The sequence below is a fragment of the Schistocerca nitens genome, chromosome 10 (assembly GCF_023898315.1).
Source record: "Schistocerca nitens isolate TAMUIC-IGC-003100 chromosome 10, iqSchNite1.1, whole genome shotgun sequence".
Taxonomy (NCBI): Eukaryota; Metazoa; Arthropoda; class Insecta; order Orthoptera; family Acrididae; genus Schistocerca; species Schistocerca nitens.
This window is the reverse complement of record NC_064623.1, coordinates 82252256-82267284: the sequence shown is the minus strand read 5'-3', so window position 1 is coordinate 82267284 and position 15029 is coordinate 82252256. Positions and strand designations below refer to the sequence as shown.

Sequence of the window (15029 nt, the reverse complement as noted above, 5' to 3'; positions counted from 1 at the left end):
GCAATCTGCTATTGTTTGTTGATGATGCTGTGGTGTATGGGAAAGTGTCGAAGAAGTGTGTCTGTAGGATGATGCAAGAGGACTTAGACAAAATTTCTAATTAGTGTGATGAGTGGCAGCCAACTCAAAATGCAGAAAAATTTAAGTTAATATGGATGAGTGGTTGACTTCAGTTTACTGAGAGAATTTTAGGAAAGTGTGGGTCATCTGCAAAGGACGATGTTTGGGATCTGTACCAGGTCAGATTAAAGGAAGAGATTGAAGCAATTCAGAGACAGGCTGCTAGATTTGTTAGTGGTTAGGTTTAAGCAGCACACAAGTGTTACGGAGATGCTCTGAGAACTCAAATGTGAATCCCTGGAGGAAAGGCAATGTTCTTTTCGAGGAACAATACTGAGAAACTTTTAGGAACCGGCATTTGAACCTGACTGCAGAATGATACTACTGCCACCAACATACATTTAGCTTAAGGACCATGAAGATAAGAGACAAGAAACTAGGGCTCATACGGAGCATACAGGCAGTCATTTCTCCATTGCTCTTTCTGTGAGTGGAACAGGAAAGGAAATGACTAGTAGCTGTACAGGGTACCCTCCGCCACACACTGTATTGTGGCTTGCAGAGTATGTATATAGATATCTGGGGGTCCACAGTTCTCACCTGGACTTGACTAGCTGCCTATCCAGAGCCTGCCGTTGCGGTCACACTCTGCTACTGCGGTCTTGCCTCTGCAGGCCACTGCTCCTGCAGCCTATTCTGGGATCCTAGGTTCACCTCTGCACACTCGGGTGCTTCCTGCACTGAACCAGGAGTCTCCACAAGCTGATGTGACTGATTTTTGCCAAGTGTCATCACTGCATTCTACACACCCGCCTGGTGACTCATGTGGCCCTTCACTCACTGAGGTGCCGACAATGTTAACTTCCCACAGCTGCCACCTTTTTGATACAGTGACATGGTGTGCTAGCCATTCTGTGAAGCCTCGTGCTGAACGAAGCACTCTTCACCATTCAGAGCCAGCTGCATCACAGGGTGCTGACTGCAGTGTGATGACATGACAATTGCTGTGCTTTTTGTATGGAATAAATAAAGTAACATATTTACTGTTTCTATGACTTTTCATTGGACATCCAACTGGCTCCATGTACTACTGCCCTGCTAACTGACTCACAACGTCGCCGCAACCTGTAGTTGCAAGAATAATTACACCCATCATTCTGGCCCCCGTTACACTATTGTAGCAATTGTTAACCCTGTGTTTCATTGCACTATGCTGTGTTCTGTCTGTTGATGCTAGACTGATCCACTGTAAACTCCATCCACAATTCCATCTTGGGAGTGGGGAGAAACAACCAGCCCTCCATCCATAGTGTCAACACAGATTTAGTACAAAATACAAAGCCTTAGTGTAGATACCGCACTGCTTGAAGGAGGCGCCAATATTCTCTGCAGCAGGTCACATGCAGTATGATGCTAACTTCCACAGCTATTGCATAACTCTCTATTGGTGCTCAAGAAAATGTGCACAGCTATGCTTACCAGTCACCAGAATCAGAGAGGGGGGAAAGAGAACCAGAAGGGAAAATTAAGAGAAAAAAAGTGTGAAAGGGAAAGGGGGGGGGGGGGAGTGAGTGGTGGTGAATTATTACACACTGCTTATCAGAATAAAGAAGCCTTGAAGTGGCTATGGGAGTGAATGTTAGTGTATGTATGAGGCTGTGTGTGGGGTTTTAGTGTGAATGTGTGTACTAAATCACTCACCAATCCACCATAGGTGAGTGGTTGCCTTTCCCTTATTTTACATATTTCTCCATCCAGAAATTTCCATTATTGTTCCAAAACAGACATACAATGTTATTTAGACCATTGGTTAATTGTCTGCCAGGACTCAAATTTATGAGCACGCCTAATAATCAGCTATTGGTAACTGATACAATCAGAGGAAATGACAGCTAAGCTTTAAAGATGGTACAGGTAACAATGAAAGAGGGTGATTTCGTGTCAACTCATACAAGTCAAGAATGAATGTTTCACATCATCACTATTTCAAAGTTTGTCAGGAAAAAAGTTGAAGTGCCACATGATACCTATTCAAAACTGCAGTATTTTGATTCTTTGGTGATTTATTACAATGCTACAGACCGCTCTATACGAGATTATTTGCAGACATGTCATAACAAAGGGAGAATTTTAATAAACCATTAGAATATAAAATTAAAAAAAAAAAAATGTTGTTTTTGAAAGGTTTTCCCGCAAACTTTGAAATAGTTATGTGACACATTCACTCTTGAGCTGTATGATTTGAGATCAGTTACTTGCACCACCTTTAAAATTTCTGTGTGTGTGTAAAAATAAACCATAAAAATTTGTAACTTTTTGCAAATTTCAAAATTATGTTTTGAAAATATGAATAGTCACAGGATGTTAACTGTCCTGAGAAATGATAAAGTGGAAGGACTGCTGTCAGTTATGACACTTGTGTATGAAATTCTTCAACTGTTTAAATATTTGTACATAACGATGAAAGAATCTGAAATTTTTTTGGTTTTATAAATTATTTTCTCCAAAACCCTGACCGCTATGTTCTAAAAATTTCATGATACGTTGGTTGGTCATTGTACTTCTGGAATGTGCAATGAGAGTGGGAATTAATTGTCTGTATTAAATGTAAGAAATGTTTTCGGTAGACCTAGCTCCACTCTCAAGGTAAAAAAAAAAATAAAAAAAAAAATCATGCCCACTTAAATATTTAAAGAGTTCATCTGTTTTTTCATCTGCTTCTTGTTGAACTTTTATAGCCGAGCTGAATTTGCACACTGACAAAGATGATGAAACAAGAGCAGTACCTGGGAAATTGGCACTCCACACTGATCTTTCAATGACAGCCATTTGAAAGTATTAGCAGGACCTGAGGCGCCATAAAGGAGACTGTTATATCTTGTAGCTCATGAGAGACATTATCTGTCCCACCCACCACTGTCATGCACACAAGAAATGAAATGGCTCACTGCAAAGTCTTCTAATGTATACTGTGGTCTCTACATTTCACACACATAACAGGTGGCATTTCTTGGAGAACTGTTCTTGCAGCGTGTTTGCCACTCCGGGATGCAAGTCAGTAGTTACTTGATGAATTCAAGCCACAGGTTTCATAACAGACCACTCTTCTCTCTCTCTCTCTCTCTCTCTCTCTCTCTCTCTCTCTCTCTCTCTCTCTCTCTATAACAGAATTCCCTTAATGTACTTTCATTTAGACTTAAAAGTTTCATGTTTGTTACTAATGTTGATAGGGTGTGAACAAATCCAGTAGCATCTCTTATAGCATCAACAGCTTCATGTTGGAGATTAAATCTTGTTGCAAGATGTTTACAGACACCTCCTACCCTACCACACGCACTTTCTCCATGACCGTTGTTGAAAATATCCTTTTTTTGTCGTAATTCCTGTACTGCAGTGCTGACTAAGCTCATAAAGCTGAAAACAGTTTTTAAAATGAGATGCTGCAGCATCAGTCACATACACATGCTTAAGGAAACGCATGGCCTCTAGATGCTATGTCATCAATTACATTGACAGCTTAGCATGCATGTGCACTGTCATGAATGAGATCATCTCTGACAATAGCAAAACAGTGTTATGCTCCAAGTATGCGAGCAAAACATGCGAATATTGATAACTGTGATGTGTGCCAGTGGTCACTTTGAATTTTGTTCTGCAAAGCAACAGAGCAGTTCTCAGCAAAGTTGAAATGAAGAACTAATGTGCGAGTCTATTCCTTCCATGACACAACGCCTAGCCTCTATAACACTCACAATGCATAGTTTATGTCTCTGTCAGTATCCTGAAGGTGTAATGTTTCAACAGTCTTCACTTCAGCACCAGGACACTTTGCACATTCCTGTAACCAATATTTATCTTGCGGCTCTTGACATATACACAAAAGCATCAGGTCCATATCTGTGTACTTCTTTCCTGTGATACTGCTTATGGTGAAACAAAAAGTTTCAAATTAGTGCACTAAATACATGTGCATACATATTCACTGGCTGGCATTTTACCCTTTTGGTCGTAAGGAGTAGAATTCTGAGAGACCAATTTTTAAATTCAGGTTCTCCTTTTTCATTAGGAGATATGCTTCTATTGATCTTGTCATACATCTTTTTACCTTTTCAACTTTTTCGTCATTTTCGCTAACAGAGGTAACATCAGCCTGGTTACGACTTTGCCTGCTGCAATCTTTGTCATCACTTAAGTAATATTCCAGAGTAACAGTAAGTGTATCATCTTGCAATGGATACCCACGTAATGTGAGGAAGTGGGTATGTATTTATGTATCTGCTGCTTAGAGTAGCTACCTGGTATCAGTGTCAGTAACTGTACCTTCTCAGTATAGGTGGTTGCTGAGATGGCAATATTTAGGTTTTGAAATCACTCATCACAATTCGTGGACATATCGCTATCTTCATATTCTGCAACAAGTTCGTCTACATTATACACTTCACAAAGTTTTGAAGATGTTGCTTGTGTAATACTTGTTTCAATTTCTTCCATGTTTCTTTTTATATATTGTTTCCTTCTTGCACTTCTTACCTTCCCTGGACTTTTAAGGGGGGATATAGAAGGGCTACAGCAGAGATGCTAACATTCAACACATCAACAACTTCACACCCAGGAATAACTCTGAGTACTGCAGTACAAGTTTTCTACATGTGGTTCCCTATAGATGAGCTAGAAATGTCCCAATAAATCAAAGTCAGCCATTTCCTATCCTTAGAACTTGCCCTGTGTGCAACGGTACAGCAGATATTTCAGATATTTAATCTTTGTGACTGTCAAGCAGCACACCACCAACACTATAGGATTGTTTTTCCTACCCACGTGCATTAGTTTACATTTTCTACATTTAGAGCAATCTGCCTTTTGCACACCAAATACAAATTCTATCCAAGTCATCCTGTATACTCCTACAGTCACTCTAAAACAGCACTGTCCCGTACGCTAAGCACCATTAGCAAACTGGCGCACATTGCTGCTCACCCTATCCACCAGCTCAGTTATGAGTGGGTACCCAAATGAAACTGAACTAATTTTTTGGTGAGCAGAGCTTCTGTGATACCACATTTTGCTGCTAAGAACACACAGAGTGAACATCCAAAAGTCAGTAAGCTGAGTGCCATTGCTGAAGGAGGTCAGCATTAGTTTCAACAGAGTTTATAGTGACAACTGTTTTGTGTGATTTTCATTTTTGCAATGGCTGATTTTTGTAAACAGTGTGCAGCAATGAAATTCTGCTTTTTGTTTGGAAAAAGTGGAACACAAATTCGCAAAATGTTAAAAATGGCATACAAGGACAATACTATGGAGAAAACTCAAGTGCGAGTGGTTTTCCACATTTCAAAAATAGTGAACTGTCAATGTATTACAAACCTCATTCTGGTTATCCTTCCATGACCCAAATACATGAAAATGTTGAAAGCATTTGTGCAATCTTCAACAAAGATCAATGATGGACCAATGAAGAAATTCTGGAGCTGTTGAGAGTGACTTTGGAGTTCAGTGCGGCAAACTGCGACTGTAGATTTGGGATTTAAATGTGTGCTGCCAAAATCGTGCCGCAGCTGCTGAATGCTGAACAAACACAATGTCGCATGGAAGCATGCTGTGCTTTAAAAAGTAGAGTCCCAAAATGATCCAAACTTTTTTCAAAAATTATCAACAGTGATGAAACCTGGTGCTATGATTATGTTCCTGAATCACAGTAACAATCAAGCCAGTGGAAGATTTCAAGTCCGCCTCGCCCCATGAAAGCTCACCAGGTGTACATTTAAGTTTGTTCCACAGGGTTATAAAGTCAACCAGGATTTCTATTTGGAAGTTTTGAAAAGATTGTGCAACAGTGTACGGTGAAAGTGACCTGATTTGTGGCACTCAGGTGACTGGTTTTTCCATCATGACAATGCCCCTGCTCACACATCCCTGTCTTTGTCACAATTCTTGACCAAAATGGTATGACTCCTCTTCATTAACTCTCCCCCACCACCCCCATTATACTCACCCACCCTTGCATCCAATGATGTCGCTGAGGAGAAGAAAGAAATGAAGTCAAGCATCAAAAAAGAAGAATTAAAAAAAATGTTTTGAAAAATGAAGTAAAAAGTTAGACAAGTGTATATGCACACCTGGAGAGTACATTGAAGGCTTGTGCTTACAATGTGAACAAATAAGTTAAAAAAATAGTATGGTTTCTTTTGGGCACCCCCTCATATGTAGGAAGGTAAATCAATAAGTAAGTTGCAAAACAGGGTGGAGGCAATATGACTCGTATAGAAAAAAAGAGCACTTCTGTCACACTTACCTGGGGCACTCCTGTTAATACCTCTCCATTAAACACTTACTGTCCAGGATGATGTAATGGGGTTTATCACTTAGGAAGAAAAAAAGAAAATGTGAGCCACTCACATATCTGAGTATAGAGCCAATGCCATAGTCTGTACAATGAAGTGTTTTTTAAATACGAGATTTGAAACTTCAGCTTTCCTTTCCATTGCCATACCAGACAGGTCTACAAGTAATTTAATTGAAGCCTTCAGGCCATTTAGTGATTTTATGTAAGACCAGAATTTTCTAATATTCTCTGTAAGATCCTTTCCCTACATATAACGAAGAAAGTTGTATATGTCACACACTGATGTTTTTATAGACACGTGAATTTCTACTTTCACACGTTAACATTTCTGCATTCTTTTACAAACCTGGAGTGTAATATCTGTTTTCTCACAATTTCATGAATTTTGTTATTAAACTGCAGTGGGTCTTATTCGCCATTAATTCACTTACTCGGCACATTATTTTTCCAGGTCTCAAAATGTGAGACAGCATAACTGGTTAGGAGGTTTTATTCCAGTGCAAACACCTCCTCAGTGAGGAATATTGTCCTGCAAGTTTTCGTGGTTCGATGTGACTCTAGGAAAAAAATTTATGGTATTCCTGAAAAAGAACCTTGGTAGCATCCTGTGACAAGTTAATCTCTTACAAAGACATTTGAAACATCTATGGACTGAAAGACACAGAAAATTATCACTTGAGCTGCACGCTTGATATGCTGTTATTCTCCATTCGTCAGTTGCCAGTTATTCACTTCACCTCAGAATAACTACTGCATCCTACATAACCAATTATCTGTCTTATATACTCCTATCTAGGTTTGTCCCTGTGATTTTATTTTCCTTCCATCTCCACTTAACACACAGTTTTCAGCAACAACTCAAATCGTAATGCGTGTCCTAAAATATTCTCTCTCTCTAATTAATTACATTCCTCGTAAGACATTTGTTCCTAGTCATGTCACTGCAGGACATTTACATACCTTATTCGATCAACCAAAGCTTGGAATACGACACACATAAACCATCAGATAACGCCCTACCATAAAACTGCCATAGGTGAAATATTCACCAAATTAACAAAAACCGTAAATACAAAAATCCTCCTCACCAACAGCCACAATTAACTCTTCTCATACAAATCATTCTATGCCGCACAAACCTCATCCAGCAAGGCATTCGCCTTGTCCCCAGGCAGCAAGCGGAGTCCTGCAGTTGCCTTCATGGCGAGTGGTGTGTGTCCCCATTCTTCACGGGGAACAAATGCTTTTGCACGGTCCAAAAGTTCCTGCAGACTTTCAGCACCCTGTAAGTTATCAAATGCATATAGTAGTACTTACATTTTGAAATGGTCAACTCTGTCAATATTATAAATGTAGAAAATTTATATGTAAATATTACAGAAAATAAAAACAACTGAAACCTTATGAAAATAAAACTTTATGAAAATATGACATTTGCTGTAACACAAATTAGTCTTTAAGAAGAAACAGCCAGGAGGACAAGCTTAAACATTTCTGCAGGGAAAACCACTTTTTTTTTTTTAATCAAAAATTCACCCAAATTTCTGAAAACATATATTGGCCAAATTGAAAAGGTTAAAAAAATTTAATATCTTGGGAAAATAACTCAAGAAGATGGTTTGGAAAATAGCTGCTGTTGAGGAAGGGATACACAGAATGGCAAAGGCTTATGGTATAACCAAAGACTTTTACAAGGCAAAATGCCTCTAGAAATGCAAAAAATAGGCATTAGAAAAAAGCAGTGAAGCCAGAATGTTTATATGCAAGCAAATGTCTAGTGTTAAATATAATTTTGTTAACAACAATATAAGAAAAAGATAGATTTCTGCTCACTATAAAGATGACACATTGAGTTCCAGAAAAGACACTTACACATTGGCTTTGGTCAAAGCCTACATCAGAAAAGGAAACACACGCACGCACACGCACAAAATTGCAGCTTGGGCTGCACTGGAACCCTCATGTCAAATGGAAGCAGCAATATGGAGGGGGCGGGGAAAGGGAAGGAATAGCACGGTACAGGTAGTGATTAGATAAGAGCACTGTCTGGTGGAGTTTGCAGGGACTAAACTGCCAACATGCACAGCATTGGGAGGCTGTGGAGCAGGGAGGTGGAGAGAGGGGAATGGGGAGTGAAAAAGGAAAGAAGTGGTGAAAGGAAAAGACGGACGGGTGCACTGGCAGAGGGTGGCACACAAAGAGGGCTACAGGATCAGAATAGGGAGGAGGCGATAGCACAGACAGGGTGGAAACTGCTGGTTGGAGGGTGCGAGGACAGCAGGTTACCATAGGTCGAGGCTGAGATAATTCGAGGGCAGAGAATGTGTCGTAAGGAGAACTCCCATCCGTGCAGTTCAGAAAAGTTGATGGTGGAGTGAGTCATCTCAATGGCTCAGGTAGTGAAGTAGTCATTGTGAAATCAAGTGAGCTGTGTTAAGGTGCATGTTGAGACACGGGGTAGCCTACTTTGCTCTTGGCCACAGTTTAGTGGTTGCTGATTATCCTGGTGGACAACTGACTGGTAGTTATACCAATATAAAAAGCTGTGCAGTGATTGCAGCAAAGCTGGTATATGACATGTCTACTTTCATAGGTGGCCTGGCTTCTGATGGGGTAGGATAAGTCTGTGACAGGACTGGAATAAGAAGTTCTGGATGGATGGATTGGTAAAGTCTTGCACCTGGGTCTCCCACATGGATATAAGCCCTGTGGCAAGGCAGTTGGGATTGCAAGTGGCACAGGGATTAATTATGAGGTTGTGGAAGTTGAGTGGATGACAGAACACTGCTTTAGAAGGGTAGATTGTCCCTCATTTAAGGGCATGATATGTAATCAAAGCCCTGATGAAGGATGTGGTTCAGTTGTTCCAGTCTAGGGGTGGTATTTGGTGACAAAGGGGCACTCCTTTGTAGTTGACCGTGGAGGTGGTGGCAGGATTGGTGGTGTGTGGGGAAATGGCATGGGAGATCTATTTACAGACTAGGTCGGAGGATAGTGTCTGTCTGTGAAGACTGCGGTGAAACCCTCAGCATACTGGGCAAGGGGGTTATTGGCACTACAGGTACATTATCCCTGGATGGCCAAGTTTTATGGGAGGGATTTTTTTGTGTGAAAAAGGACGACAGCTGTAAAAGGCAGGTACTGATGGTGGTTGATGGGTTTAATGTGGACAAAGGTATGGATGGAGCCATCAGAGAGGTCAAAATACAGGAAGGTGGCACACTGATGAGGAGGACTAGGTGAAGCAGATGGGAGAGAAGGCGGTGATATGAAGATATGAGGATAGTGTGTCTTGGCCATGTGACCAGTTCATGAAGATATCATCAATGAACCTGAGCAAGACAAGGGTTTGGTGTATTGGAAGGCTAGGAAGATCTCCTCTACTCGGGCATAGTGGACTGCCATGTGGGAGCCCATGGCTGTGCCACGGATTTGTTTGTGTACTTTCCCTTCAAAGGCAAGTAGCTCAGAGTTAGAATAAGTTAGTAAGTGTATGAGGAATGAGGTAGTGGGTTTGGAGTCTGAAGGACATTGGGAAAGGTAGTGTTCAATAGTGGTAAGACCAGGGTCATGAGGGATGTTGGTGTATAGGGAAGTGGTGTTAACAGTGACAAGTAGGGATCCAGAGAGTAAAGGGGTGGGGATTGTGGAGAATTGGTGAAGGAACTGGTTGGTATCTTTGACATGGGAGGCTAGATTACAGGCAATTGGTTGGAAGTGTTGGTCAATGAGGGCCAAAATACTTTCAGTGAGGGGACAGTAACCAGCTACAATGGGGCTTGGTTTGTGGGGAGCATGATTGAGGTGGGTGTGTGGCATATCATAGAGGTGAGGAGGAAAATGGATGTAGGGGAGGGGCTCTGGGAAGGGCGAAAGGCTTTCAGCAGGGACTGGAACTTATGTTGGACTTCCGTGATGGGATCACTTTTGTCAAGTTTATAGGTGGAGGAGTCAGATAATTAGCAGAGCCTTCAGCCATGTAGTCGCTGTTCATAACAACAGTGGTGGAACCTTTATCTCTTCTCCTTTTTTAGCTCCAGATTCCACCTCCCACTTTTGCCATGACCTCCCTCAGCTCCATGTTCCACAGCCTCCCGATGCTGCATCCATTGGCAGTCTAGTCCTTGCACACTCCACCTAACAGCACTCTCCTCTTCCCCTACCAGTATCCTGCTTCCCCTTCTCTGCCCCCTCCAGACTGCTTATTCCATTCTATGTGACAGTTGCATTTCAGTCTGAGCTGTCAGAGATGGCGATCTTGTGTGCATGAGGTGTGCTTGCTTGTATGAATGAATGAATGTGTGTGTGTGTGTGTGTGTGTGTGTGTGTGTGTGTGTGTGTGTGTGTGTGTGTGTGTGTGTGGTTTCCCTTTTCTGAAGAAGGCTTTGGCTGAAAGCTAATTTGCAAGTGTGTTTGTTGTGCCAGTCTGCAACTCAAAGTGACACCATTACAGTGAGTAGCAATCTATCTTTTCCTTATATTGATGATACAACCTGGAGTTTCCACTGTATAATTTAGGTAAATTAGAAATATTAGAAGAATGAATCATTACAACAATATTAGGCCCATGAAAAGCTACACAAGGTTTTAAATTATTTAGTAGTAATCAAATTTATTGAAACATTGAAAACACATGAGGAATACTGAGGAAATGAAGACTGTTAGTTATTGGACATTTATGTCAAATGAAAGCTCAAAAATATCTTCAAATAACTGTTAGATAAGAAGTTGACAAGAAGTTGGATCCATGAAATTAAAAAGGGTTTAGAAAAAAATAATATAAAAGCTGAAGAAACAACTGACGGAAATGTTTAGCAGTGTTGAATATTGAAGGATTCCAAAGTAGAAGAGTGGGGGAAAGAAAAACAGGTATCAAGCAGTCAGATGATGATGAAGATGATGTTTGGTTTGTGGGGCGTACAACTGTGCAGGTATCAGCGCCCGTACAAATTCCCAATCTTTGCTCAGTCCAATCTCGGCACTTTCATGAATGATGATGAAATGATGAGGACAACACAAACACCCAGCCATCTCGAGGCAGGTGAAAATCCCTGACCCCGCCGGGAATGGAACCCAGTCAAGCAGTCAGGACACGGCGAGAAAAAACATAGTGTACAGATGAAATAGTACAGGAAGAAAATAAGACATCAATGAATAAGGAGTTAAAATTGGCATGTCATCCTTAGTTGGCCCATCTGAGAGTGGTGAGGTGGGAGGTAACAGGTGGGGGAAGGGGGGGGGTTATGAATAGCATTACAAAGAAGTAAAATACAAGTGTACTACAGTTGCCTGACTAGACATTTTTAATAATATCCCTCTAAGTTTAGTGTGCCTCCGTAGCTCAGTGGAGGATCGGGTTCAACTCCTAGCACTGCCAGGTATTTTTGCTTGGTGTAAGAACAGGAACAAGGTGCACCCTGCCTCTTGATGCCAGCTGAGGAGCTACTTAAAACAGAAGCAGTGACTCCAACACCAAAAAAGCTGACATGGCTGGAAGAGCAGTGTGCTGATCCCCTATCCCTCCATTACTGGACTCGATGACGCCATTGGCAGAGGATGACGTGGCCATCGGCCAGTCTCGATTGGTCCATGAGAGCCAGAAAATGAGTCATTGCTTTGCCTTTGAATATTAGAATTTGACCACATTGTTGTGGAACATTAAAAGCAAGTGTAAAACAAAGGCAACATTTTGACTGCCTTTGCCACAACCCTCTTCAGAGGCAATGATAGGCACGGACCAGTGCAAAGACAGTCAAAATGACAATACTGTTTCTTTCTTTCTTTTTTTGTTTTACTAAATGATTTAGCCTAATACCCAAATGACCATGGAGTTCTATGAGCAGACATCACTGTTACACGGTAAGAGGAAAACAAGGAAAGGATAAGAGGTGAAGAGACAGGTAGAGAATTAATTGGTCAGAACTGACGTTTGTGAGTGTCATGAGAAAGTGTTTCAACAATAAATGGCTGGAGAAAACTGTTCAAATGTGAGTGGATAGTGTGCAAATAATATGTTTGAACACACATTCTATTTCCTGCCTGTTGTGTACCTGTTGAACACTTATGAACAGTGAGAAGGAAATGGGATGACATCTAATTTCTGCTATGAGTACACACCTTGGAAATATTATAGATATGTCCAAGATAGCTCATAAATCAACTTGTGGGAATTTGCTCTACATCAGGCACCTGTCAGAGATAAGATACTTTGAGGTGATACTGGAATGATGTCAGAATCATGTATTACTCACCTTCACAGGATTATCAGCAAATGACGAGAGGCCAGGTTTCACCTGAACGAACAGCTCATCGTCCAGTTTTAGATTCTTATCTGTATATGATAACACACATATTATACAAGTGCAGTTGCTTTACACATTAATATAACAAACTACATGGTATTCAGAGTTATACAAGAATATCTTCCCAGCAGAAACACTAGTCTGTTATACAAGTGTGCACACGCCATGGCAAATTACATAATGTGAAACTGAAATCTTTCATCACAGTGACACAGTGTTAGCTTATTTCATCCAACTCCTCCACGACCCACCCTCCACAACTATTTTCCTTGGAACCTCTGCCAATAATAATAATAATAATAGCAGCAGCAGGAGAAATGATTTTATTCTCTTTCCCACTTCTTGCCTGTCCTGCTTGTGTCATTAAACTCTTATCTTTTTCATCCCTTTAACAGTGGCTTCCTTAGGTTACAGGTCACAAATTAATTCATTTTGGCAAAGTCTGACTACAGCCAGACTAAAATTACTCCATAGCAGATTCTCACTAGCTACTTTAAACTCAGTTCCTTCAATCAGAGACTGTGATATCATGTGGAAAATGAACATTGTAACAATGAGCCAAAACAAAGTGTCAATTTACTTGCAAAGCAGCTGATGCACTCAGAACACGCATCATGTAAAAACCGAAATGACGAGTCCCACTTGCGGGCTATTTGGCTATAACCTGACATAGTGAAAGAACATCAGAATGGGCCTTAACCATGGAGATGCCATTGGTAACACAGTAAAGCATCATCACCATTAGCATCATATGAAATTACAAGATTCTGCACTGTTAACATAGATTTTTTTTTAGTGGGAGTGTGGGAATTTAGAATCCATAGCACTTTGCTAGTAAGTCTTTCGTATTGCTTTGGCATAACTACAAGAAGTTGTGTTATGACCATTTTGTTAATCTGTGTGCAATAAATGTGTGTGTTCCAACTGAATACTGCCTGTAAATTACTCTGCTAACAAGATATTAAAACGGGCTTCAAATAAGACTACCACGTCTTCATTTTAAGGTGCTGACAACACAATGTGGGAATTTATTTTGAGTCAACTGAGATAGTAATTTCTTCCCATCATTATGATGCAACTGTGGAACCATTTATGTCATTTTGAAATTTTCTTTATCATGTTTCTCTTTTTCTTTTCCCCCCAAGAGCATGCTATGGTCACGTCACAAAATGTATGCATTCAGAGAGGCAAGTGGTACAGTAAGAGGAAAAGACCATGCAAGCATGTGCAATACAACTTGTGAAGTTACAGTGGCAAACACTGGTCATCTCACTGTTAGCAATAGAGGCCGTTCAGGCTGTGGCACCTGCTGACATTACTTCTTGTGGCATGTGGATAGTAGACTATGCCACCTAACCTGGTTGGAAAGGCTATCAAATACCAATAGAACATTCAAATTACTTGTGGTAAGACACGACCAAGTCAAGTTTTATCTTTAGGTTCACCACAGTACACGACACACCGGAAGGTGGACAAATTTCAAACAATTCTACAATCCACTTCAAGTAACATCCGGCAGCCAATGAGGTTTAGTCTCCCTCTGGATGCTTTCCCATGAGTAGTGCTGGATGGTGATTAATGCTTTCCTTCAGACTACATCATGGTAGGGTAGGTGCAGTTTTATTCACTGTTGTCCACAGCAACCCTTAGCAATGTTTAGCAACAAGCAAGGTGTCTTTGACCCCATTCTGCTGCCATGCACAAGCAAACTTCATTCCTAGCATGCTTACCTATCTACAAAGAAGAGACATACTAGGGTAAATATTAAGCATTTTTTAATGTATGTTTCACATACAGTAATGTTCTGTGCCAACAAACTTCAGACATGTGTATAGTTTTTATTAGCAAGTCTTAAGCTCCATACAACACATTTCATTTTGCTGATGCTCTACAATTAGAAGAAACAGTGAACATAATGAGCGCTGCAGGCTGTAATCTAGGTTGATTTAGAGAGAGACTAGTTTCTCTGCAGGAGAAGGAGGGGGGGGGGGGGAAGAGAGAGAGAGAGAGAGAGAGAGAGAGGGGGGGGGGGGGGAGGTTAGTCGTTCCAACCAGGAATGAGTTTGTTCTGGATAGAAGTGATCTACACAACAACAAGCAACTGAAGAAGATGGGACAGCAGCTGAAATGATAAAGTGTGGATCCAACAAGTTGGTAGACAATGTAACCAAGGTTATCTGCCACATTTAGAGGACTAGAGGTTACCAAAAGGATGCGATCACAGTGCCAACCCATAAGAAGGGGGACAAGAGGGTTGCAGACAACTGCAGAGGAATACCGCTACCAGAGGTCAGTTACATGGTGCTACTGAAACCCATCCT

The 15029-nt window shown here is 40.9% G+C and overlaps 1 protein-coding gene across 3 annotated transcripts in view; it reads right to left on the bottom strand.

Annotated features, from left to right (window-relative positions):
- The window catches only part of LOC126210166 (ectonucleoside triphosphate diphosphohydrolase 5), a 50138-nt gene that overhangs the window by 28101 nt on the left and 7008 nt on the right, over window positions 1–15029 (bottom strand). For all 3 annotated transcript variants that reach the window (XM_049939321.1, XM_049939323.1, XM_049939322.1), the window contains exons 4-5: window positions 12658–12737; window positions 7546–7689 (exon numbers count right to left, since the gene is read on the bottom strand). In XM_049939321.1, coding sequence (XP_049795278.1) covers window positions 7546–7689; window positions 12658–12737 — 224 coding nt within the window. The remainder of the gene's footprint in view (window positions 1–7545; window positions 7690–12657; window positions 12738–15029) is intronic.